General features: G+C 43.6%; 2 protein-coding genes across 6 annotated transcripts in view; one reads left to right on the top strand and one right to left on the bottom strand.

Moving 5' to 3' along the window:
- The window catches only part of prkdc (protein kinase, DNA-activated, catalytic subunit), a 46,183-nt gene extending 28,657 nt beyond the window's left edge, over positions 1–17,526 (top strand). The window contains exons 58-86 of the mRNA XM_024374334.2: positions 273–456; positions 651–845; positions 1,067–1,182; positions 1,862–1,993; positions 2,195–2,377; positions 4,723–4,934; positions 5,124–5,262; positions 5,629–5,814; positions 9,531–9,755; positions 9,952–10,060; positions 10,243–10,345; positions 10,453–10,618; positions 10,781–10,955; positions 11,171–11,364; positions 11,460–11,640; positions 11,934–12,094; positions 12,210–12,421; positions 12,768–12,855; positions 12,982–13,125; positions 13,302–13,512; positions 13,641–13,708; positions 13,910–14,130; positions 14,357–14,449; positions 14,550–14,642; positions 14,815–14,886; positions 15,304–15,505; positions 15,869–16,057; positions 16,158–16,297; positions 16,740–17,526. Of these exons, the coding sequence (XP_024230102.1) occupies positions 273–456; positions 651–845; positions 1,067–1,182; positions 1,862–1,993; positions 2,195–2,377; positions 4,723–4,934; positions 5,124–5,262; positions 5,629–5,814; positions 9,531–9,755; positions 9,952–10,060; positions 10,243–10,345; positions 10,453–10,618; positions 10,781–10,955; positions 11,171–11,364; positions 11,460–11,640; positions 11,934–12,094; positions 12,210–12,421; positions 12,768–12,855; positions 12,982–13,125; positions 13,302–13,512; positions 13,641–13,708; positions 13,910–14,130; positions 14,357–14,449; positions 14,550–14,642; positions 14,815–14,886; positions 15,304–15,505; positions 15,869–16,057; positions 16,158–16,297; positions 16,740–16,944 (4,599 nt within the window). The 3' untranslated portion in view covers positions 16,945–17,526. The remainder of the gene's footprint in view (positions 1–272; positions 457–650; positions 846–1,066; positions 1,183–1,861; positions 1,994–2,194; positions 2,378–4,722; positions 4,935–5,123; positions 5,263–5,628; positions 5,815–9,530; positions 9,756–9,951; positions 10,061–10,242; positions 10,346–10,452; positions 10,619–10,780; positions 10,956–11,170; positions 11,365–11,459; positions 11,641–11,933; positions 12,095–12,209; positions 12,422–12,767; positions 12,856–12,981; positions 13,126–13,301; positions 13,513–13,640; positions 13,709–13,909; positions 14,131–14,356; positions 14,450–14,549; positions 14,643–14,814; positions 14,887–15,303; positions 15,506–15,868; positions 16,058–16,157; positions 16,298–16,739) is intronic.
- A 43-nt stretch (positions 17,527–17,569) lies between these two features.
- Positions 17,570–25,073, bottom strand: LOC112234057 (GRB2-associated and regulator of MAPK protein 1-like). Of its 5 annotated transcripts, XM_042298810.1 has the most exons (7): positions 24,637–24,815; positions 24,351–24,452; positions 22,717–22,857; positions 21,731–21,861; positions 20,373–21,542; positions 19,942–20,102; positions 17,570–19,606 (listed from the first exon to the last, which is right to left on the bottom strand). In XM_042298810.1, exons 4-7 carry the CDS (start codon positions 21,755–21,757, stop codon positions 18,751–18,753), a joined length of 2,214 nt encoding a protein of 737 aa, XP_042154744.1. In that variant the 5' UTR covers positions 21,758–21,861; positions 22,717–22,857; positions 24,351–24,452; positions 24,637–24,815; the 3' UTR covers positions 17,570–18,750. The 5 variants fall into 5 exon arrangements, with proteins under 5 accessions (XP_042154744.1, XP_042154745.1, XP_024257792.1 ...); XM_042298811.1 differs by lacking the exons at positions 24,351–24,452; positions 24,637–24,815 and adding an exon at positions 24,933–25,073; XM_024402024.2 differs by lacking the exons at positions 24,351–24,452; positions 24,637–24,815 and adding an exon at positions 23,855–24,245 and having other exon boundaries at positions 17,570–19,603.
- Between the last annotated feature and the right edge of the window lie 514 nt (positions 25,074–25,587).

Below are 25,587 nucleotides of genomic sequence, written 5' to 3'. Positions count from 1 at the left end.
TAATTGATTTGTAGAGCATATTTTTAGAACATTCTATTTCTATGAAGTGACTAATATAGGCTTCAGCCTGCAAAGAATGCACATTTTGATAGATGTACTTTAACAAAACAATGTGACAGAAAAGTACATTCAAATGTATCTTTTCAGGTTTATAACATTTAAATGTGAATTCCACACATGATCACGAAAGACACAGACATCTACTACTGTGGGGAAATCTGCAATAAGACTGTAGAGCAAAGTGTTTTGATGCCGTTTTCTCTCTCTTCAAGGACTATGTGATTGATTCGAACTGGCGTCTCAGGAGCACCGTCTTAACCCCGATGTTTGTGGAAACTCAAGCCACACAGGGAGCCACGCAGGGCCTGGAGAGCTCCACGTCTCAACCAGGGACCGTGAGGAACCAGCTCCGAGCAACACAAGGCTCACTGGAGTTCAGCCAGACTCAAGCTCCCGGTATGTACGTCCCATTTCCTTCAAAAAGCCTTTGAAACTGAGATATTCAGTTGGTTGGGGTATGGGTGTGAGTTAGCTATGACTTAATAATTGTTAGCTATACATTTGAGTTAACTCTTTGATAGTGTTTAGCATGCTTGTGTTATTTGTGTGGTTACGTGCGTTTTATATTGTTTTGTTTCCCTGTATTTCAGGCCGGCGCTCCGCCTATAACTGGTTGACCGGCAGCAGCGTGGACACCCTGGCTGAGTACTCGCTGTCCTCTGAGTCCCTTTCCGCTCTACTCGTGTTCGACAAGAAGAAGCCGGCTGCTTGGAGGCCCACCGGGGACGGCTTTGGCACCAGGCGCCTCGCCTCTCCTTCTGACGAGGGTGACAGCCGCAGCAAAGGCTAGTCTCTCAAGTTTCATACCACCATTTGATGTTATTCCTTTTGTTTTAAAAATGATAACACAATAGTCTCAGAATGAACATGGACCAGGACATAAAGAATAAGAAACAGACATTTTTTGTTTTCATTGCAAAGAAAACATTTTTCTCCAAATGTGCACTTATGGATACTGTATGTCTATCAGCTGTCAATGTCCTGTTTGTCTGCTTCCCTTCACCAGCTCAGAGTGAACAACGCGCCGACATCCTGAGGCTAAGGAGACGCTTCCTCAAGGATCAAGAGAAAGTCAGCTTGGGCTTCGCCAAGAAGGAAATACGCCACCAAAGACAGGAGAAGGCAAGCGTCAAGAAAGCCCCTTTTTAAGTGAAGGAGTTATACACAGAGTGTACAAAACACTAGGAAAACCTTCCTAATATTGAGGTGCACCCCCCCTTTCCCTCAGAACAGACTCAATTCATTGGGGAATGGACTCTACAAGGTGTCAAAAACATTCCACAGGGTTGCTTGCCCATGTTGACCCGAATGTTTCCCACAGTTGTCAAGTTGGCTGGATGTGTTTTGGGTGATGGACCATTCTTGATACACATGGGGAAACTGTTGAGCGTGAGAAACTCCGTAGCGTTGCACTCAAACCAGTGCGCCTGGCACCTACTACCATATCCTGTTCAAAGGCACTTAAATATTTTGTCTTGCCATTCACCCTCTGAATGGCACACAATCCATGTCTCGTGGCTTAAAAATGCTTCTTTAACCTGTCTTAACTGTCTTTAACTTCTCTTCATCTACACTGATTTTGACATGGATCTAACAGGTGACCTCAATAAGTGATCATAGCTATTACCTGGTTTCATCTGGTCAGCCTGAAAGAGCAGGTGTTCCTAATATTTTGTACACTCAGTGTAGATCAAATCCATATTTGTTCTGTATTTGTAGTTATCTGCATTTCAATCTTTTTTTGCTTGAGTTTTATGCTGCCATTTTGTCTTCTAACTGGCCGGGTTATGTGTTAACTTAGGACAAGATGGCCGACCAGAGGCTAAGAAAGGAGGCCCAGGTCACTCTGTACCGCAGCTACAGATCCGGAGACTTGCCTGATATCCAGATCCAGCACAGTAGCCTCATCGCTCCCCTGCAGGCTCTGGCACAGGTCTGTCCCACTTCTGGATGGCCACCCCACTGTTACGTCACTTTCATTTACTATACTCACTTTACTTTTGTTTAACATTTCACTTTGGGTTGTAAAAAGTAGTGCTCTGTGTTGTGGGAGAGCAGAACACACATTTCCATCTCATCAGAGCTGGACTCAAGTTCTCCTCTACTTCATTTTATTCTAAATGTCTTTCCGCAGAGAGATCCCACTCTGGCCAAGCAGTTGTTCAGCTCTCTGTTTGCTGGTGTCCTGCAAGAAATGGACGGCTTGGAGAAGTCTAATGAGGAGAAGAAGAGGATCAAGGAGGAGCTACTGAGGGATATGAACGGGTTCCTAAGCAAGAGTACCCTTTACTTTCCTCCTTTTGTTGCATGTGTGCAGGTTCGAGACTTCTCACGTTTTTTTTCACTGTGTGTAGAGGATGGTTCAGTTGTTTTAGGTCAGTTATTTTGGTATTATTGTAGAATATTTTTCATATGTTGGCATCTGCATTTGTAACACTTGAATCTTTGCCATCTCTGCTACAGTTGAAGTCGGAAGTTTTACATACCCTTAGATTGGAGTCATTAAAACTCGTTTTTCAACCACACCACAAATGTCTTGTTAACAAACTATAGTTTTGGCAAGTCGGTTAGGACATCCACTTTGTGCATGACACAAGTAATTTTTCCAACAATTGTTTACAGACAGATTATTTAACAATTCCAGTGGGTCAGAAGTTTACATACACTAAGTTGACTGTGCCTTTAACCAGCTTGGAAAATTACAGAAAACGATGTCATGGCTTTAGAAGCTTCTGATAGGCTAATTGACATTATTTGAGTCAATTGGAGGTGTACCTGTGGATGTATTTAAAGGCCTACGTTCAAAACTCATTGCCTCTTTGCTTGACATCATGGGAAAATCAAAAGGAATCTCAGCCTCCAGTATTTATGCTGCAGTAGTTAATGTGTCGGGGGGCTAGGGTCAGTTTGTTATATCTGGAGTACCTCTCCTGTCCTATTCGGTGTCCTGCGTGAATCTAGGAGGACCTGAGCCCTAGGACCATGCCCCAGGACTACCTGACATGATGACTCCTTGCTGTCCCCAGTCCACCTGGCCGTGCTGCTGCTCCAGTTTCAACTGTTCTGCCTTATTATTATTCGACCATGCTGGTCATTTATGAACATTTGAACATCTTGGCCATGTTCTGTTATAATCTCCACCCGGCACAGCCAGAAGAGGACTGGCCACCCCACATAGCCTGGTTCCTCTCTAGGTTTCTTCCTATGTTTTGGCCTTTCTAGGGAGTTTTTCCTAGCCACCGTGCTTCTACACCTGCATTGCTTGCTGTTTGGGGTTTTAGGCTGGGTTTCTGTACAGCACTTTGAGATATCAGCTGATGTACGAAGGGCTATATAAATAAATTTGATTTGATTTGAAATCAGTCAAGACTTAAAAAAAAAAAAAAATGGTAGACCTCCAAGTCTGGTTCATCCTTGAAAGCAATTTCCAAACACCTGAAGGTACCATGTTCATCTGTACAAACAATAGCACGCAAGTATAAACGCCATGGGACCATGCAGCCATCATACCGTTCAGGAAGTAGACATTCTGTGCAAATCAATCCCAGAACAACAGCAAAGGACCTTGTGAAGATGCTGGAGGAAACGGGTACAAAAGTATCTATATCCACAGTAAAACGAGTCCTATATCGACATAACCTGAAAGGCCGCTCAGCAAGGAAGAAGCCACTGCTCCAAAACCTCCATTAAAAAAAGCCAGACTACGGTTTGCAACTGCACATGGGGACAAAGATCATACTTTTTGGAGAAATGTCCTCAGGTCTGATGAAACAAAATAGAACTGTTTGACCATAATGACCATCGTTATGTTTGGAGGAAAAAGGGGGAGGCTTACAAGCTGAGGGAACACCATCACAACTGTGAAGCACGGGGGTGGCAGCATCATGTTATGGGGGTGCTTTGCTGCAGGAGGGACTGATGCACTTCACAAAATAGATGGCCCCATGAGGCAGGAAAATTATGTGGATATATTGAAGCAACATCACAAGACATCAGTCAGGAAGTTAAAGCTTGGTCGCAAATGGGTCTTCCAAATGAACAATGACCTTAAGCACACCTCCAAAGTTGTGGCAAAATGGCTTAAGGACAACAAAGTCAAGGTATTGGAGTGGCCACCACAAAGCCCTGACCTCAATCCTATAGAAAAGTTGTGGGCAGAACTGAAAATGTGTGTACGAGCAAGGAGGCCTACAAACCTGACTCAGTTACACCAGCTCTGTCAGGAGGAATGGGCCAAAATTCACCCAACTTATTGAGGGAAGTATGTGGAAGGCTACCCGAAACGTTTGACCCAAATTAAACAATTTAAAGGCAATGCTACCAAGTACTAATTGAGTGTATGGAAACATGTGACCCACTGGGAATGTGATGAAAGAAATAAAAGCTGAAATAAATCATTCTCTCTACTATTATTCTGACATTTCACATTTTTAAAATAAAGTGGTGATCCTAACTGACCTAAGACAGGGAATTTTTACTAGGATTAAATTTCTGGAATCGTGAAAATCTGAGTTTAAATGTATTTGGCGACGGTGTATGTAAACTTCCGACTTCAACTGTATGTTGTGGGCGTGCATGTATTATTCATTGCATACAGTAAGAAAAAATGTGATTCATTCACAGAAATACCCAGTGAACAAGATGACTGGTGTGTTTTTGCAGGACATGAGCTACCAGCACAAGGATCTGCTCCAGATGCAGCCTGCAGCAGTGAGCTCCAGCTGCCTGGCCAGCCTCCAGCAGCCCACTGGCATCCTGTTGCTGGAGGAGGGCTTGGTCCAGGGCTGCAGCCCCGAAGAGCCCCCTGCCAAACGGGCCCGCGGCGGACGCAAAGAGGTCCCTCCAGACACAGAGAAATGGATTCATCTGGCAAAGTATGTAACGGTAGTTTGAGGATCTAATAAAAGGGAATCATAATTATAGGTTGGATTTATTTCTGCAGAGCCCTTTTTCCAAGTGCTAAACATGCTTTAGCTGTACACACACACACACACACCTCATCTAATACAGTACTATACATTTGAATTTGATGTGGTATTGTTTTTCCTTTTTATCTCCTCCAGACTCTACAGATCTCTAGGCGACTACGATGTCGTTCGGGGGATCTTTGGCGGCAAGATTGGGACCAAGTCCATCACATGCACTGCTCTGCAAGCGGAAGCCAGCAGCAACTATGCTGAGGCAGTGAGGCTCTACAACGAGGTAATGCATTGAGAATTGAATTGAATTAAATTGCCTCATTGAGATGTGATTATTTGTGCAAGTACATGTGTATAAAAGGAATACAGATACAACACCGACATCCAACAAATCAATGTTTTTAAGTTTGCTGGTCCTGGAGTAGATGGTACTCCTGTTACTCTATCACCCCATAGTGTATTATAAGACTTATAAGCATTCATAACAGCATTCATAACAGCTCACCGCTCCTTACAACAGTCATCGTAACTGCATTAAAGGTTATACATGCAGTCATATTGCATTACACACAGGTGGTTTATAAAAAGTGTTACCAAATGTAACACCTTTTAACGTTGATGCTCACGTTGATGTTCCTCAACGCGGCAGGCGCTCAACACGGAGTGGAGTGACGGCGAGCCCACGGACACAGAGAAGGACTTCTGGGAAATGGCGGCCCTGGAGGCATACAGCCATCTGACAGAGTGGAAGTCTCTGCAGTACTGCTCTATCGTCAACATCGACCAGGAACAGCCAGTCAACCTGGACAAGATGTGGGCAGAACCCTTCTATCAGGTAATCCCATCCCACAGAGTTGGATAGAGGGCTTGCCACAAAGCCTGCATGAGTTGTGCCATTGAAGCCTTTCACCATTTTTAAAGTAGTCAACTGGGTGGGACTTCCTATGGGGTAAGGAGGGATCATAGAATAAATGACAAGCCACAAAATTAGGTATTTGCTTTTATTTAGTCTATTTATAGTATGTACAGTGCCTTGCGAAAGTATTCGGCCCCCTTGAACTTTGCGACCTTTTGCCACATTTCAGGCTTCAAACATAAAGATATAAAACTGTATTTTTTTGTGAAGAATCAACAACAAGTGGGACACAATCATGAAGTGGAACGACATTTATTGGATATTTCAAACTTTTTTAACAAATCAAAAACTGAAAAATTGGGCGTGCAAAATTATTCAGCCCCCTTAAGTTAATACTTTGTAGCGCCACCTTTTGCTGCGATTACAGCTGTAAGTCGCTTGGGGTATGTCTCTATCAGTTTTGCACATCGAGAGACTGACATTTTTTCCCATTCCTCCTTGCAAAACAGCTCGAGCTCAGTGAGGTTGGATGGAGAGCATTTGTGAACAGCAGTTTTCAGTTCTTTCCACAGATTCTCGAATGGATTCAGGTCTGGACTTTGACTTGGCCATTCTAACACCTGGATATGTTTATTTTTGAACCATTCCATTGTAGATTTTGCTTTATGTTTTGGATCATTGTCTTGTTGGAAGACAAATCTCCGTCCCAGTCTCAGGTCTTTTGCAGACTCCATCAGGTTTTCTTCCAGAATGGTCCTGTATTTGGCTCCATCCATCTTCCCATCAATTTTAACCATCTTCCCTGTCCCTGCTGAAGAAAAGCAGGCCCAAACCATGATGCTGCCACCATGTTTGACAGTGGGGATGGTGTGTTCAGAGTGATGAGCTGTGTTGCTTTTATGCCAAACATAACGTTTTGCATTGTTGCCAAAAAGTTCAATTTTGGTTTCATCTGACCAGAGCACCTTCTTCCACATGTTTGGTGTGTCTCCCAGGTGGCTTGTGGCAAACTTTAAATGACACTTTTTATGGATATCTTTAATAAATGGCTTTCTTCTTGCCACTCTTCCATAAAGGCGAGATTTGTGCAATATACGACTGATTGTTGTCCTATGGACAGAGTCTCCCACCTCAGCTGTAGATCTCTGCAGTTCATCCAGAGTGATCATGGGCCTCTTGGCTGCATCTCTGATCAGTCTTCTCCTTGTATGAGCTGAAAGTTTAGAGGGACGGCCAGGTCTTGGTAGATTTGCAGTGGTCTGATACTCCTTCCATTTCAATATTATCGCTTGCACAGTGCTCCTTGGGATGTTTAAAGCTTGGGAAATCTTTTTGTATCCAAATCCGGCTTTAAACTTCTTCACAACAGTATCTCGGACCTGCCTGGTGTGTTCCTTGTTCTTCATGATGCTCTCTGCGCTTTTAACGGACCTCTGAGACTATCACACTGCAGGTGCATTTATACGGAGACTTGATTACACACAGGTGGATTGTATTTATCATCATTAGTCATTTAGGTCAACATTGGATCATTCAGAGATCCTCACTGAACTTCTGGAGAGAGTTTGCTGCACTGAAAGTAAAGGGGCTGAATAATTTTGCACGCCCAATTTTTCAGTTTTTGATTTGTTAAAAAAGTTTGAAATATCCAATAAATGTCGTTCCACTTCATGATTGTGTCCCACTTGTTGTTGATTCTTCACAAAAAAATACAGTTTTATATCTTTATGTTTGAAGCCTGAAATGTGGCAAAAGTTCGCAAAGTTCAAGGGGGCCGAATACTTTCGCAAGGCACTGTATGAACTATATCAAAGCTATCTACAGTAGCAGTTTGCTTTTGTCTTACACGATGGATTGGATTCATGAATGTGTGTGTTGGGTTTTGACTTGCACGATGGCTTGTAGTCATGAATGTGTGTGTGTTGGGTTTTGACTTGCATGATGGATTGTATTCAGGAATGTGTGTGTGTTGGTGTCACAAGAATTTTCAATCCCAATGATGATAACTAAACAATTATTTAAGCTTTGACCAATCCCTGAGGTTTGTAAGACCCTGGGTTTAATAAAAATGAGGCAAAGGTTGGTTCTTTATTCACGAGAATGTTCTGAAGTCCATAATACAAAGACATGTCATTTTATAACTCTCACCCCCCCTACCTACTTACACGCACACACCGACACACAAACAGTACGGGGATTACACGCACAGACACACAAACAGTAGGTGGGATGTATCTTTCCCCACAATTCACATTCCTCGTTTACCGTTCCCTCCCTCCCGAGATTAGAGGGACCTTGACAGCGTCTCTTTCCTGTCGTAAGTTTTTCCAAGTTCCAACCAGGTCAGGTCATGTATAGTTTAATTGTCCTCTGTTTTCTTTGTCACACACACATTTCTCTCCCTTACTTGTCTCGACCAAACCTTATTGGACTTTAGTCTAATTATTCTTAACCCCTAGTGACACCCCATCCCGTGAACGAGACCGTTGTCATCATCTGACACTAATTAGCATAACGCAACGGACATAAATCTTCCAAGAAAATCTTTCTATTCATGGAAATCACAAGTGAAATATATTGGAACACAGCTTAGCCTTTTGTTAATCACCCTGTCATCTTAGATTTCCAAAACATGCTATACAGCAAAAGCTAGACAAGCATTTGTGTAAGTTTATTGATAGCCTAGCATAGCATTATGCCTTGCTAGCAGCAGGCAATCTTGTCACGAAAATCAGAAAAGCAATCAAATTAAATCGTTTACCTTTGACGAACTTTGGATGTTTTCACTCACGAGACTCCCAGGTAGATAGCCAAAGTTCATTTTTTCCCAAAATATTATTTTTGTAGGCGAAATAGCTCCGTTTGTTTGTTCTTCACGTTTGGCTGAGAAATCGACCGGAAATTGCGGTCACGACAACGCCAAAGAAATATTCCAAATTAGCTCCATAATATCGACAGAAACATGGCGAACGTTGTTTATAATCAACCCTCAAGGTGTTTTTCAAATATCTATTCGGTTCTATATCAACCGGGACAATTGGTTTCTCAGTAGAAGCGATTGGAATAATGGCTACCTCTGTATTTTACGGGAGAATTTCTCTGGGAGCATCAGGTGACAATTTGCGCAATGAAGCCGCCTACGGGTATTCTTCAACGTAAATGCGTAAAACTACGTCGCAATGCTGTAGACACCTTGGGGAATACATAGAAAGTGTAATCTGGTTGATAGGGCATTCACAGCTCAATAGGGACGCATCGGAACGCAGGGCTTTCAAAAGATGAGTCACTTCCGGATTGGATTTTTCTCGGGCTTTCGCCTGTAACATCAGTTCTGTTATACTCACAGACAATATTTTTACAGTTTTGGGTACTTTAGAGTGTTTTCTATCCTAAGCTGTCAATTATATGCATATTCTAGCATCTTGTCCTGACAAAATATCCCGTTTTTAATTTGGGAACGTTATTTTTCCAAAAATGAAAATACGGCCTCCTAGTACCAACAGGTTTTAATACATTTTACATAGTCTAATAATTACGTTAGTCTAATTATTCTTATACGTGTTACATAATCTAATAATTATGTTTCAAGGTGGAATTTTTTAGTCATTACCTTTAACATGTAAATTCCCTTATCAGTTGGCTTTTGACTTGCACGATGGATTGTATTCATGAATGTGTGTGTTGGCTTTTGACAGGAAACATACCTGCAGTATATGATGCGCAGTATGTTGAAGCAGCTGCAGCTGGGGGAGAGGGACCAGGCTCTGCTCAGCTTCGTGGACAGTGCCATGAAGGTGGAAGAGCGCAAGGCCCTGCTGGAGAGCCACTACAGCCAGGAACTCAGCCTGCTCTACATCCTGCAGGAGGACTACGACCGCGCCAAGTATTACGCCAACAACTGCTTGCAGGTCTTCATGCAGGTCAGTGGCACCACAAGATGACAGATACTGCTACTGTAGATACTGCTAGTGTGCGAGGGGGGAAGGATTGTAGGAAACATGGTTAATGTCGATGGAGTAGTGCAGACAAAGTCAGTTGTCATTTAAATATGGAGGTGCCTGATCACACTCAATCACTCACTCACTTGTTCATTTCCTCTCTCATGTCTCTGTGAAGAACTACTCTAGTGTGGACTCTCTGCTGAACCGCAGCCGGTTGACCATTCTGCAGTCGGTGCAGGCGTTGACAGAGATCCAGGACTTCCTCCAGTTCATCACTGGAGAGGGTGAGTGCCCCCCAATCGCGCTAATTTTGATCTGAGGCACCATATCATCTTGCTATTTCGTGACCAACTGGGGTTCGAACCCGGGTCACCGGTGTCCACTGAGCTATCTCGCTGTTTTGATTCACCATAATATCCTGCATAGGTGACAAAATATATGTTCTATGTATCTCTTTTTGTCGTAGTTTCCATTAACTCCCTACAAAACCTCATTAGACGATGGATTGACCGCTACCCTGACGCCAAAATGGATCCGATGAATGTATGGGATGATATCATTACGTCTCGGTAAGAGGTTGTTTCTTTTTTTGAAGAAGAAAATGTATCTATATAATGCTGGGTGTGTGGTTTCTTTGTACTGTCAAAATATCCCCTTCTACCTGCCCATGGTCCAGATGTTTCTTCCTGGACAAGATATGTGAGAAGCTCAGCAACCAGGCCACTAGTGACACCATGGAGGTGGACGGGGCAGAGCTGGACCAAGCCCAGGACCTCGACACTATCGTCAAGGACTGCAAGTTTAGCATGAAGCTATGCATGGCTGACAGCGCTTGGAAACAGGTGAGATCTTAGCCTGTCTCCCGATGCTCTCCAGAACCGAGGGGCTCCTGCTCACAGCCGAGGCCATGTGTTTTTGTTTGATCATTGTCCATTGTGGATGTCCTCCCGTGGCCACACAGGAAGTGACACATTGCACCTTTTTAAAATGCTTTGTCATTCCAGAGCAACTTCCCTGTAGCCACCAAGCTGCTGAAGGAGCTCCACCGAGAGGCCAAGACTCAGAGAGGCTCGCTGCTGCGTTGGGTCCACAGCTTCAGTCGCTTCAGCCACAAACGCAGCCTGGGTCAGGGGCCCGTGGAGCAGATCGCCACCATGCTGAAGGCTATCCCACTGCTGGGTAAGATCATGGATACTTGGAGGTTTGTTATGGACTGTCCTGGGATCAATAGTGTCCAAACCATTTGCCTGAGTTTGATTAAGCCCCTCTAGTGTTGTAAAAAGGACTACATAAATCTCAATTTTATTCAGTGAGCAAGTTTGTTAAGAAAAATGGGTGCATGTTGCCTCAATGTGATGTGGTGCAGCCCTTACGTTCAGTCTTGTCCTCTATAGATGACCTTCAGGCCGAGTGCCAGAGTGCCAGCGGCCATGTTTTCAGAGACCAGAGGACCCTGTTGGGAACGTCCTACCACATCATGGCCTCGGCTGTGAGCAGGAGCCCCTCAGTTCTGGAGAGCATCGGGAGAGAGAAGGCAGACAGAGTTCTGCAGCTAGCTGGGTCTTCCTCAACAGCTAGTCAGCAGAAGGTATACAATTATGGGGCATCGTTTGTAACCTGCTGTATTTTTTTCCAAAATATGAATTCCGTGCCACATAAGAACATTTCTAACCCTTTGTGCAGGCGGTGGTAGGGCTGCAGATGCGAGCTCTGGAGTTGTTCAGTGGTGCCGTGAGGAGGGCGGATGAGGAAGTCCAGTCCTACACTCAGGAGTGTTTAGACACCAGCGGCATTGTCGAGGCCTACATGGCTCTGGCCAACTTCTGTGACCAAAGATTGCGTGAAGAGGAGCAAAGCAGTAACAGTGAGTCCCTCCAGCACCTCTGACTTTCGCCCTAGTTTCCTGGAAAGATGAGTGTACCACTATGTACGATTTGGTCCCTGGTTAGATGTAATTGTTACGCTCAGTTTTTTTTAAGCACCAGACAGTACCAGTTGTCATTGTATAATGTCTTAGTAGATTCCAGCTGAAATAGGACTGACATTTAGTTAGGGAAACCAACTATTACGGACACAGTAATCTACCCTTATTGCTGTTTAGGCAGTGACTAATCGTCTAATCACTACTAACGTGTGTATCTGGATGTTGTCTTGTAGTTAGTGATTTCCCTGAGCTGGCCACCCTGCCTGTTCACGTGGTAGAGAGCATGCTCAAAGCCCTGAAGCTAAACTCAGAAGAGGCCCGGCTCAGGTTCCCCCGTCTCCTGCAGATCATCGAGCTCTACCCTGCTGAGACTCTGGACCTCATGGCCAAAGAGGTAGGGAGCCTACCAGGGTCCGGGTCCATTCCATTTCCATAAGAAAGCTTTTCCTCAAAACACTATAGCTTTGTTTAGATTTAGCAGCTCAAAGTTTCCATGTTGTGGTTGACAGATGGTGACGGTGCCCTGCTGGCTGTTGATTGGCTGGATCAGTCAGATGATGGCCTTGTTGGACAAGCCCGAGGCTGTGGCGGTGCAGCATATGATTGGTCAGATTGCAGAGTGCTACCCCCAGGCGCTGGTCTACCCCTACATGATCAGCAGTGAGAGCTACCACTTTGAGGACTCGGCCAGTGGACACAAACACCAGGAGTTTGTCGACAGGTACTGTACTGCTTCCACCCTGGCTGTCTACTCAGCTCGCCAAAAGACCATGGATGCTGAATTTTGAATCATACTATCACATAGTAACAAATTGTGTTTACTAGACATGGATCCAGTATCAAGCAATGCCGAACAGTTCAGTGTTCACTACAGTGTATTTTATTACGCTTTGTAATACAGTCCGATATTTACCTGTATGAAATTTATTCAAAAATGACATCTGCTCATAACCTAGCCTATTCCTTTGGGATTCATTGAAACAAGCTCCACTAAGAATAATTGGTATTTCATACTAACTGTATAATAACTGCTACGGGTGATGTGTGTGTGTGTGTGTGTTGGACAGGCTCAAGTCCCTATTGGATAAAGGCGGTGCTGTGCGGGACTTTGTTGATGCCCTCCAGCAGCTAACAAACCCTGAAATGCTTTTCAAGGTAGTTGATGATTACAACATTGAAACAAGTGAACCATTTTCTTATTGCGGTCATCAGTGGTTGTTGATTCTTCTCAGTTCATTTTGAGGTGTAGATTCTGATAACATTTTCATGTGATTGTCACAGGATTGGTGGGACGATGTAAAAACTGAATGTGAGAAAACGAGTTTCGATAAGAAGAGGATGAGGAACATGTATGAAGAAATGTATTCTTCCCTCTGCGATCAGAAGTCACAAGGCCATGGCGCATTCCGCCAGAGGTTTATACAGGTTGGCATCTTCACATATCATAAAAACACAGATACAGGTATACTTGTCATATACAGTGTATTCGGAAATAATTCAGACCCTTTTTCCACATTTTGGTTCCTAATGTTTTGTATACTCAGCGTATATCATATATGTTATTATATTCCACTGAAATCACTCATTTCGGTGCACTCTAGAAATTTGCCAAGGAAGTGGAGAAGTGGTTGGGCCGAGGTGGTGCCAAGCTTTTTGAGAAGCGGAGAGACAAGGCCTTCCTGAGGCAGGTGGACACAGACCTGATCGGCTCCATGCGCGAGTCCCGGAAAGAGCCAGGGAACCTGAAGGAATACTCCCCCTGGCTGAGCGGCTTCAAAGCCGACTCACTCCGGAACGAGCTGGAAGTCCCAGGTCAGTAGGAATGCAACGTTTCTCATGTCAAGTTCTACGCAGGTGGTGCCATTTTGCTTTCCAGCCGTCACTTTATGTATAATATATGATCACCAATAGTATGTGATTTATCTCCTCTTGTCTTTTAGGGCAATATAACAGCAGATCCAAACCTTTGCCAGAGTATCATGCAAAAATTACAGGATTTGATGAAAGGGTATGATCCAAAGCTGTTATTTCCACTTCCTGTTGTTCTCTTGACCATCACTTTAGCCTCTATTTCAATTGAATGTGTTGCTGTTTGCAACCCTGAATGTTACTTCGGGGGCCTTTTTATATCTAGGCATGGATATAATCTAGGGGAAATAGTAGTAGCACTTCATTTAACTTGTGTGTGTCTGCGTTCATCCGTCCCCAGGTAAAGGTGATGAACTCCATCCGGCGGCCCAAGCGTCTGATTGTGCGCGGGGACGACGAGCGGGAGTACCCATTTTTGGTGAAGGGCGGAGAGGACCTCCGTCAGGACCAGCGCATCGAACAGCTCTTCACTGTCATGAACATCCTCCTGGCCCAGAACACCACCTGCACACACAGCAGCATGCAGCTCCGAACCTACCAGGTGGTGCCCATAACCACCAGGTAGCTTTTCATTTTATTTCAAGTGTTTTCCCAACCCAGTCCTCAGGGCCAAAATACTTTATCCATCACTAGCACAAGTGATTCAACTACTAATCATCATTGTGTAAATGGGGCAGTTTAAAATGAACAGCTGGTATTGCAGTGGCAGGGGGTCATGAAGTTATTTTCTGTTTACCAAGCAGACAGCTCCTGTACTTTTCAGTATGTTCTTGATGTATCCTTACAGAATTGGACTGATTGAGTGGATGGAGAATACCTGTACGCTAAAAGACCTGCTGCTCCGCACCAGGACTGAGGAGGAGCAGCAGACTCAAACTAGGTACAGTAGTAGCAGATATGCCAAAAACATAGAATCTACAACTGATCTCACTGACGATCTAGACAAAACAAATGTATCCTTTTGTCTTTGTTCACTGTAGACCGAAGGAAGTCTATGAAAACTGGCTCACCAAAGTCACCAAGTCAGATGCTCGTCAAATACAAGGTATCGGACGCTATGCTGAGTCTTACAAGTAAGTCAACTGAACTGTGTGTTATACTTAAACATAATAAACTCACTGACCCTGTTATTATGCATTTATCTAGTAAATATGTATCCTGGGTGTTGTGCTGTAATAAATCCTATTTATGCCTTTTTTTTTTTATAACCGTTCCATTTAAATGTATTTATGCCATCTATCACAGGATGGCAAAGCGCAATGAAACAGTTAATAATTTCATGAAGATGGAACAGCTTGTACCGGGCGATCTGCTGAGGTGGGTTTCTAATTTCTATAATGACCTACACCATTGTGTATAGATGCAGCTATCAAGCCGTTACATTTAGTAAACAAACCTTTCCTTCCTCATTTTCTTGAAGAAATCCCTGATCTGACATGGCCGGATTGGTGAAAGCTACTGTTTGTGATAGAACGGTTTACACCTATCAATTTGTTTTTGATCAGTGCTTACTTCAAGAAAGAAAGGGATGAAGGATGTTTATTAACAGGGCCCAAAGCAATGATCCTATCAATTATCATTAGAGCACACTGAAGTGGAGCAGTCTTCAGTCCAATACCAAGGGACAATCCATGTCATGAAAAGTTCCTGCACACGTAATAGAAGATTAATCCAGCGTGTGCCGGCCATACATTCTGCAAATTCAAAAAGGGCCGTTGTCAATCTTTTTTCCAGGAGAGCGTTTGTCAGGATGAGCACCACCCCCGAAGCCTTCCTCTCTCTGCGCTCCCACTTCACCAGCTCCCATGCTTTGCTCTGTATCAGCCAATGGCTCCTGGGCATCGGCGACCGTCACCTCTCCAACTTCATGATCAACATGGAGACCGGTGGTATGATCGGAATCGACTTTGGCCACGCCTTTGGTTCTGCCACACAGGTGGGCACCCCTGACGTTTTGTTTTGAGGGCAGGGATAGTGTAGAGCAGTGTTTATTAATTCTGGCACATTTTTGTGTCTTTGTACTACACACGTGATTTAAACCATCAAAGCAATTTATGAGTTGATCATTTGAATCAACTGTACAGTGGTAGGACAAAATATATATTTTCACCCATTTGGGCTTCCAGGACCAGGATTAAGACTAACTGGTGTAGTGGATAGTGCGGCCTCGTGAGTTGAATGTGCAAGCAGCTATTTATTACATTGGGTATATAAGCATAGTTTATTTTTGAATGATATTTGTACAAGTTCACATCTCTACCCCTAAGAAAATCTGGACAAATACGTTTTTCTTGCACAGTTCCTCCCCGTGCCAGAGCTGATGCCATTCCGCTTGACGAGGCAGTTTGTGAATCTGATGCAACCTATGAAACAGTCGGGCCTGATCCAGAGTGTGATGGTGCATTCATTGAGAGCCTACAGGGCCAACCCTGAGCTGCTGCTCAACACCATGGATGTGTTTGTCAAGGAGCCATCTCTGGACTGGAAGGTAGTAGTGCACGAGGTCTAGGGCCCAGCATCTATGAGTACTTTAATACAATGTGTGTACATTATGACAATGTTACTAACTGGTTTTCACTAACCCTCAGAACTTTGAGCTGAAACAGCTGAAGAAGGGAGGCACTTGGACTGAGAGCGTCAACATAAAAGAAATTAACTGGTACCCTCTACAGAAAGTCAACTTTGCCAGAAGAAAACTAGAAGGAGCAAACCCTGCCACCATAACCAGGTAGGCAATATTTCCTCAGTGGATAACTTTAATTTTTTTTTTTTTGTGTCCAGGGAGTTTTGAATTGGGTTTTCAAAGTCAGGGTGTTAACTTGTGTATATGTCTTAAGAGCTCGATTCAATCAAATCCGCATTGCACTATCTCTGTTTTGACCATGGTGAAGAGATCAGCGCAAAGTAAATGAGAGAACTTTGACCGGGATTCAGTCTAATGCAGATTAACGACCTGTGCACAATTATTTCCCTTTAAAGGCAATTTCCCCGACATTTACGGAGATAAATTTGCTGTGAAATCCACGGATGTTGGCTAAAGCAGAAATCCCTGATCAGTTAATCACAGTGCACTAGTAATTTATTAGTGCTTGTTTGAATCCCAGCCTTAGTAAACATTTCTATGGTAGGATGGCTGAATCTGGCCCTTAGTCTCTCTTGTTTGTTTTTAGTGAGGAGCTGAAGCTGGGCTTTGAGAAGGACTCTGCCTTCAAGGCCATGCAGTCTGTGGCATTGGGAAATGAGGAGCATAATGTGCGTGCCCGGCTGGGGCCCGACGGCCTGTCGGTAGAGAGCCAGGTGGACTGTCTTTTGGACCAGGCCATGGACCCCAACATTCTAGGGAGGGTCTGGGTGGGCTGGGAGCCCTGGATCTGAAATGCACATCTCTCCCAATGAGGCCCCTCCGAGACACAACTTAACTATGTTTGAATACTTTAAAAACACATCCTTCCTTGAAGTAATCACTGATTCAACAAAAATGTTTTGCATGTCAGCAATCAAGTTTAATATCACTTTCTAAATACATAAATACAGCCGGTATGACGCCTGATGCGTCATACGAAGCCCGGCTGTACTGCTGTATTTTGAAAGTTATATCTTAAACGTAATTGCTGACATACATTTTGGGACTACATCAACAATGGACTAATGAAACAAATACCAAATTATAATTTTAGGGTGGAATTTTCCTTTAAGGATCAGAGATTTCTTCAAGGGAACGAGGACGCATGTGTTCCTATAGTATTCAAACAGGACCAATGGACTGTTGCCCACGATATAGTGCTGATGTTGTTCCTTATAGATTATGAAGTCCTGTCTTCAGTCTTTTTATGATTGTTTAAAAAAAATGCTTAAATGAATTCTAACACACTCAAATTAGACACTTCATTGTTTAACTGTCTTTTTGTTTGGAAGGCACTGCATGGCAAATCATTGAATAAAACAGCAGTCCTTCGCTGTGCGTTTGCAAGGTTGTCGTCATTGTAGCTCAGGCAAAAGATAAGACGTGTCCATGTTTATTGATCATAGACAACCATAGAAAGAGTTAGGTCAAAACATAATGGGGGTTCATAAGTACGTTTTCCCATGACAGTTTGTAGATGCATTTTCCAGTTCATGGTCCTGTGCTACTGATCATTTACTGTCATAACAGTACAGTAATTTGACACACAAACACTGGAAAAATGACAAGGTGTAATGTTGCAGATAGCAATAGTCGTAACATGATTTCACGTTTCTATACATGAATCATAGACATGCTTTTTATAGCACAGTTATTTGAACGTTTTGTTACGCTTCACCACCTTGAACCCCAGCTAAATGTAGTATCGTTAATGGTCTATGGTGGGTTAAGGCAGATTAGTCTGGTCAGTCTCAAGTCAGAGAATCTGTACAATAAGGGAAGATGTTATCCCAAATTAATCCATGGCTAGTAGTTATTAAATACTCTTTAAAACCCATGTAACATATCCTTAGTTTAAATAGCAAGTTCTCCGTTTAATTTGTCAAACCATTGTCCTTTAGCAACGGTACATCCCGGTAGTTGTTTCTTGAACCCCAATGCTTCCTCTAACCATTACAAAGTCAACGTTGGTTCAAAAAAATTAAATATAGATTTAAGGACACTTGTCATGAGCTGATTCACAGTCTATTTGTACTGGCAACGGCGGTTTTACTCAAGTGCATTTCATTATGTGGAATATGAAGTTATTGTATTGGTGGTTATTACTTGCATATTAATTCAGCATTACAAGAAGCACACACACGTATAAATTAGTTAAATGCCATCGCTTGGATCGCAAACTTTCATGAATAACCTCATTGCTTTGGGTTAAAGCAAATAGTAACGGAGTTGAGGACAAACCGATATAATGACAAGTTAACACAACAAACACATCCCTGTTACAGACAACTGTAATGATTACCAGGGTTGGAGAGCTGGATTGACAAGTTAGGCAGCCACCTTCGACTGCCCTTGGTTTTCTGGCTTAACGTTGAGTGTGGGTTATTGAGGGTATATAGTCATTTATATACTATGCCCAATTCATGTGTTATCCTTCTCAAAGAACTTGAATGTGCAGAGTTGTTTCATCTGGTCAACTTCTGCTATATGAAATAACCCCCAGAATAATTTCTGGATGTGCATAGCATGAGTACAAAACATTTTGTTAAAGGGTTTGGCTATATTTTAGGCCTCCAACCTTTAATAAACTGCATGAGTTTCTTCACTTGGAGTTTGCTTAACTTGAAGTCCTCCGTCAGAATCTCCTCCGTAAGCTGCAGAAGTAGATTCCCATCGATTTTCTCTGTCACGAACGAAGACACAATGTCACCGGAAATGCCGATGAACCGTAACGATTTGGACACCTCTTCGATGGAAAGTCCAGAGAGGTTGGTGGGTGGTTGCCATTGTCCTCCGGGGGCTGGCAGGGAGGGGGAGGACAGTGGCGATAGGGGGGGATAGGAGATGGAGAAGATTTCTGTCGTGACCTGGTCGTGTTGTTGGCTGACCAGGCACTTTAGAGTGTCCTGTGCCGTATCTTCGACAGAATCTTTACATGTCTCGTTTGATTTGGGCGTCCTCGGTGGCAAGATTGGGCACGATAGGCTTTGTTTAGTGTTACATTCGTCTATCATATTGTCTCTGTACATTTCCAGGGTGTAGCTCAACGACTTGGTGCAAAACTGATTAGTGTATGAGGCTTTGTGGGATTTCAAGGGGATGGCGCTACCGCCCTTCTGCTCTTTTCTATCAAAGTCCAAAAGGCATGGCGACTTGGGCGTTCCAGAGGGTCTTTTTCTGGGATAGCTGTAGTAACTTCGACAGGGGATGGGCAGGAACTCCTCCATGCTTTGAGAATCCCCTCCACAGAAATCGTTGGGCCACGATAGTCTAGAAGGGCAGGAGAGTACACTGTCGAGAGGTGGGCTCACGTGGGATGCTGTCAGGCACTTCTTGTTGCCTTTGACCCAGTTACAGGGGTAACATACGTGGTTCTGCTCGTCTGACTCGGTCACTTCATTCTCTCCTCCACTGCTGCGAGCAAAACAAAAATACCAAAGTTAGTGAAAGAACTAGGTACAAGTTGAGTCTAAACACTGCTAAAATATTACAAAATAATGTCATAGGGCTAAATGTAGCCCTACACTCCAGACCATTGGGAGGGAAACAAGGGCTATTGACTAGTCAGCAATGTGTAAGGAAGTGTGTACATAAGTTGTTTTTTTATGGTAATTTCAATGTATCATCTAGGATCAGAATAAAATCCATAGACTGTGCAAGACCAAATCCTAAATTGAGTGGTGTGTGTGAAACATGCATTGAAGTCAAAAGGTATGTGCAAATGATGAGGCTACACATTGGGATTTTACATGCTGTGTAGGCCTGAGGAATAATAGGAGAGAGTGGGGCTTGGAGAGCGCGTTTCCGTCTGCCGAGCCTTAGCTACAGCCGGCGTTGGGGTGGACATCATCTGCTTGGAACTTCGGGGGGGAATGGGAGGGGCGTTCAAATGACGGCATTCTACCTTCACCTGGAGAGGAAGGTGAAGGTAAATCAGAAAGCCTCAAACCATTCCAAAACAGCCAGTGAAAACAAGCAATGAACAACTGCTAGGTAATTTGGGAGATGGTTTATTTTTAGCTGTGAGAGGATGTTTACACCAGTAAATAATATTTAATTGTTACAATGTAATGTCTCAAATATATATATAACATCAATATTTTCTCCAATTTGCTTGGTAGTAATACTGGAATATTAGTTGTTAAATGTAGCCATGATGATAGAATTCATGTGTACTCACAGCTTCAGACTTTGGTGGGACTGGGGGCGGAGCTAGACAGATTTCAGAGCTGACCATTGGACCCATATGACAGGAGGAGGCGGGGTATGATATGACAGCCATGGAGGTGGCGATGGTGTTGCTGGTGCCTCTTGGATCCTCGCCGCCTACACTGTGCCCTCCTCTTCCCCGACTTGATCTCAAGTGGTCCAGCCACAGCTCCTCGTAGGGAACATCAGACTTGCTCTTGTCCTCCAGCAGCTCAGGGAAGAGGTACTCTGTGTCAACTGAATCAGCCAGCACGCCCTCGGATGGCAGGAGCACCCAGTCTCCACACAGCGTCATGCAGCCCTGCAGGTTGACCTCGCTGTTGCTGTGCAGGTTGTTGCCATAGACACACACCGAGAGCCGGTGGAATGACTGGGTAAGCTCGTCACGGGCGTATGTGAGAGAGCTGGGCATGTGCGAGGGGCAGCCGTTGCTGCTACCACCACTACTCTTCTTGGGGCTCCTCCCATCAACGTCATTCCAGTCGGTCCTGACATCACGCACAGCACGGGAATAATCGTCAATGTCAAACTGCTCCTGACAGTAGGTGAACCAGCGGTGCACCATGGTGTCCAGCCACAGCTCGTTCTGAAGCAACCCTTCAGGGATGATGAACTTCGGCATGGAGGCCATGTGGAGCGGGAAGTGGACGGGGATGATCTTGTTACTGCGCAGCACGCAGCCCACCACCACCGTCTTGGTCTGGATGTTGACCAACTTGTAGCGGTGACTCTCGCGGATCAGGTGGACGTCATGCTGGTTGCGCGGCGGGCTGCCAGGCACGCTGACATTGACAGGCAGCCGGGTCTTCTCCACGATGTTGCGGATGGTGTGCTCCCCCTCCTGCATCTGAAGCTCTAGGGGGCTGCAGGTGCTGAAGCGACCCTTACACTGGAAGGGCAGGCTGACACTCTCGTTGGTCCGGTGGTTCATGCAGATGAGGCAGGGCATCTTGCCACGGCTCGCCATCTTGCTGATGGAGTTGAGCTTGCCGATTTTCTTGAAGATGGTGTTGAAGCGAGACTTCTCCTTGGACGCCTTGGCGTACAGGATCTCTGCCTGGCCCATGAGGGTGAGCTCATCACCGGTGCTTAGTGTGATGTTGTACACCTCCGTGTCCTCGTTGCATTCGCCCGAAGCCATCTGTGAGACGAGGACGTGTTGGATTGTAGTCTCATAGCCTAAAGATCACATAACTATAACCCCTGAAAACACTCCAATTGACCTCCTTATGACAATGTCACATCTGTAGATTTTGGAAATGTACATAACTAACAAGTCACTAAGGCTAACATCAACTTTTGATTAACTATCAACCAATAGCAACTGACCTTCACATTGAACGTAATTTCCTCCATGACATACACCCGTTCGGGAAATGCTTTGGCCACCTCCTCCACACTGTTAAAGTACTGCACCGGCTCCTTGACATCTCTGTCCTGCTCCAGCAGCTTAAACTGACCTACAGGAAGGGGTGGAGAGAATCAGACAGGATAGCCTGGCTGCATGTTACCTTTGTTTATGTTACTGGATAGGATAGGCCCTTTTAGTTTAGTCTGTGCTTCAAAAGGAAATATCTCTGAAATATTTCAGTGAACACACAACAAAGACCCTTTGGGAACATTGCTATCTGAATAACCCTGGTTCCCAGCAGTAGCCTCAGCCTGCACCAGGCCAAGCTTTCATTGCAACCTCAATGTTCCAGTTATGTACAGTGTTTCCGTGAATCAGTTTTACAGTCTGGCTAAGTACACTTCCCATATGCTGTGAGGCGAGAGCATTGATCATATGTCAGTCTGAGGTCCCATCGGCCAGATCAGTTGGATTGGCGCAGGCGCAGCAGAGAGTCAGTGATGTAAAAAGGGTACCGTCTGTGTAATCATTGATTCAAGCCTGAGAGGCTTTTAAGATTAGTGAAATGGGATTGTGCCTGTTCTAAACCCTGAGCAAACAGTACAATGTGCATGTTGCATATTTGATTCTAGCACAGGATTTAAAATGTACTGGTTGTACAAATCAATGCATTTTTCCTTGATTAACTTCAATGGCTTTAGAAAGGCATTGAAAAGCTTAACAATAAAATAAGCTTTTAGCAAAGATCTGTCTAATCAGTCCATGTGAAGTGTGATGTAAAATAGCTTGCTTAAATGATATGCTAGACTGTGGCAAGGGAGAGTCATAGTGAATGTTGTAAAGGTTGAGTGGGTTTAGTTTACTGATTAATATTACTCTAAGGCATTCACATACATCTGAATAAACATTGTCACGTGAACCACTGACAAAGTAGATTTAAAAATGGAACAGTGATTTGACTAACCTTCATAATGTACCGGGATCTCTATTTTGGGCCCAATGACATAATGGCCTTCCTCCAGACTGTGTGCAGTGATTGTAGTCCATTGACGACAAGAATGAATCAAGAGGTAGTCATTGTCTCGTAAGACGTCCACCAACTCACCTGGAGAAGAGAGACACTTTCATTCAAATTACACAAGTGGCAAACATCAGTCATAAAAAAATGAGGCACAATTTCACAGATTGATTTGAATACAGTAATATCAATCATTTAAATGAATAACTAGTTATCAGTCCCTCGTGAATGGTATATTTTACATGATTAACGTTAGCGTATCACCTCGTTTAATGTCGACTAAGCATTAATCTAGACTTAACTGTAGGCTAAAAATGAAAATAATAGTTTGAAATGGCTATGTAGCTAACGCTTTAAATAGAACTGTAGATGTGGCTATCATGGCCTAAACCAAATTACATTTGCTCTATTGTTTAGCTACGTTTTTGTTGGTAGCCCACTCGGACTGCATTTCACAGTATCTTTCCTGTATGCATACATGCATTGTACCAAGCAAACTAAGGAGGGCATGCGACAGAAAAAAACTATTGCAATGCATTCCTCTTTCAATTACAAATATAGCGTTATGTTTTTATTTAACTACGAAAGTCAGTTAATAACAAATTATTATTTACAATGATGGCCTACCCCGGCTAAACCCTAACGACACTGGGCCAATTGTACGCTGCCCTATGGGACTCCCAATCACGGCCGGTTGTGATACAGCCTGGAATCGAACCAGGGTCAGTATGACGCCTCTAGCACTGAGATGCAGTGCCGGGAACTTAACAATCAAGCAATGAATCTAGCTAGCTACAAGCGTTTATACATTTCTATCTTTTCAAATTTTATTAAAAAGCTAGGTAAACTTTTGCAACTTTGTTGACTAACGTTAGCTACGTTGTCAACAATGACAGAGTAGATAACTGTTAGTTCAATTGGCTAGCAACCATTAACTAGCTAACATTAGATGGCTATGCATCTTAGCTAGCTAACCTATATAGTTAGGTTGGAGGCTAGCTAGCTTAATTGGCTTATTGCCATTTTAAGCAGCGTATTAACTCGTTAACCCTTACTAAAAACAAATTGCTCAAAATGTACCTACCACTGTCCAACTTCACAATTTGGGGCAATCTATAAACACTGACAAGTCGATCTAAGGGTAAAGACGTCGTGCTCCATGATACATCTTTCAAATTGTTGTACAGCATTGATCCAAGGTCCATGTTAGCTTGTAAACAGACGACATGCGTAGCATGAACGCACCACTTCCCGGCGTTGCTGCTAGCTTTGCATTGTTTTCAGTCATGTAACCTGCACCTTTCTTTTGGTTCGATTTTGTTTATTTTGAGGTTAGCTAGCAATTTTTTTCCTGAATTGTCGCACAGCCATGTTAGCTCCGTAATAGCTAGTTGCACCTAAACTGACAGGAAATGCTGTGTATTGAAACCATAGATATCTGCACATGCCAGACGCCTACTTCTCAAACTATTCCCTTGTCTGGGTCGTCACTAGTTACCACAACCATAAACCCCGCCTATTTCTAAAATGTTACACTGCTAACCTTATGCCTAACCCTAACCTTAAAGACAAAAAAGTACCTGTTTGTTTTCATTCGTTTGTACGATATAGCCGGTTTTTACTATGGCCTGCCAGTCAGATGTTGAATTCACCGCAAGGCCAAGCTTGAGATTCAACACAAACTGGGGAATCCAAGGGAAAATATCATGAGTTAATAATTCAGGTCTTTATTTTACTTTGTGTACTACTCGAACAACTATCAGACTGACAAATATATTACGCATATAAAATATATAAACGCATATATTGTGCTTTAAATGTTATGCATATTATTTATCCACACGAGAAATAAACTAGTTAAATTACTTAAGTGGGAGCTGAAGAAGATCGGTGCCTGCAAGGTGGGGGATCAAAACAGCCAATATCCTTCTTGAGAGTCCACTTTCAACCTTATATGCCTAGGCTACTCCAGCACCATTCATGCATACATTTGTAATGCTATACTTGTAGGAGAGTGTGACCTGTTGGTCAATGTTATTAAAATATGCTTGTTTTTTTTTTAGAGAAGGTCACACAGACCCTGTCGTTTTCCACACTGTCCTTCTGTATCTAGAGATACAGTACTTTATATCTATCAAGCTATGAGCATATAGGTGGCGTACTTGATCTTGTGGATAGCCTTTCTCTTGGTCCAAGTCAGAGATAAGTCTTAGCAAAGCCAGCTGTTGCTTCTTTGAAAGGAACATGAACATCGTTTTCTCACTCTCTGTCACGTAAATAGATCAAGAAGACTGCATATGGAACGCCGTTTGGGTCTTAGGGCACGTGGTCAAAACGCGACATGTTTTATGCTACGAGTGTAAAGTAAACAGGTGCAGGCGCTAAATTAACGCCTACACTAATCAAATAAGCGCGTGCAAATGTGCTTGCAGGCTGTTCAACATGTGCTAAATAAAGCAGCAGACAAGACCTGATTCATCAATTAATTTAGGTTATTCTTACCTGGTTGGCATGCATGCACAACACAAGGTATGCTTCTACACTCGTATGTGTACCATACGGTTAAACATTGACCTACAACAGCACCGACTGTCTTAATTTCAGTGTGCGTGAGATATTTCTCTGTGTATGATGAAGTGCAGTGCAAGTTACTTGACTTTTATGAAGACAGTGATGAAACTGCAAATGGCATACATCAAACTGATGAACTGGATATTAGACGCATCACAGCCTATGCAGTAGATAATGTCAATGTCAACTTTGAAAAACACCACTCCGTTTACCAGTTATTGAGCAGTGCCAACAATCGCATTCTGA

Source organism: Oncorhynchus tshawytscha, linkage group LG16 (assembly GCF_018296145.1).
Source record: "Oncorhynchus tshawytscha isolate Ot180627B linkage group LG16, Otsh_v2.0, whole genome shotgun sequence".
NCBI lineage: Eukaryota > Metazoa > Chordata > Actinopteri > Salmoniformes > Salmonidae > Oncorhynchus > Oncorhynchus tshawytscha.
The sequence above is the reverse complement of the archived record's forward strand: the minus strand, read 5'-3'. Positions and strand labels throughout refer to the sequence as shown.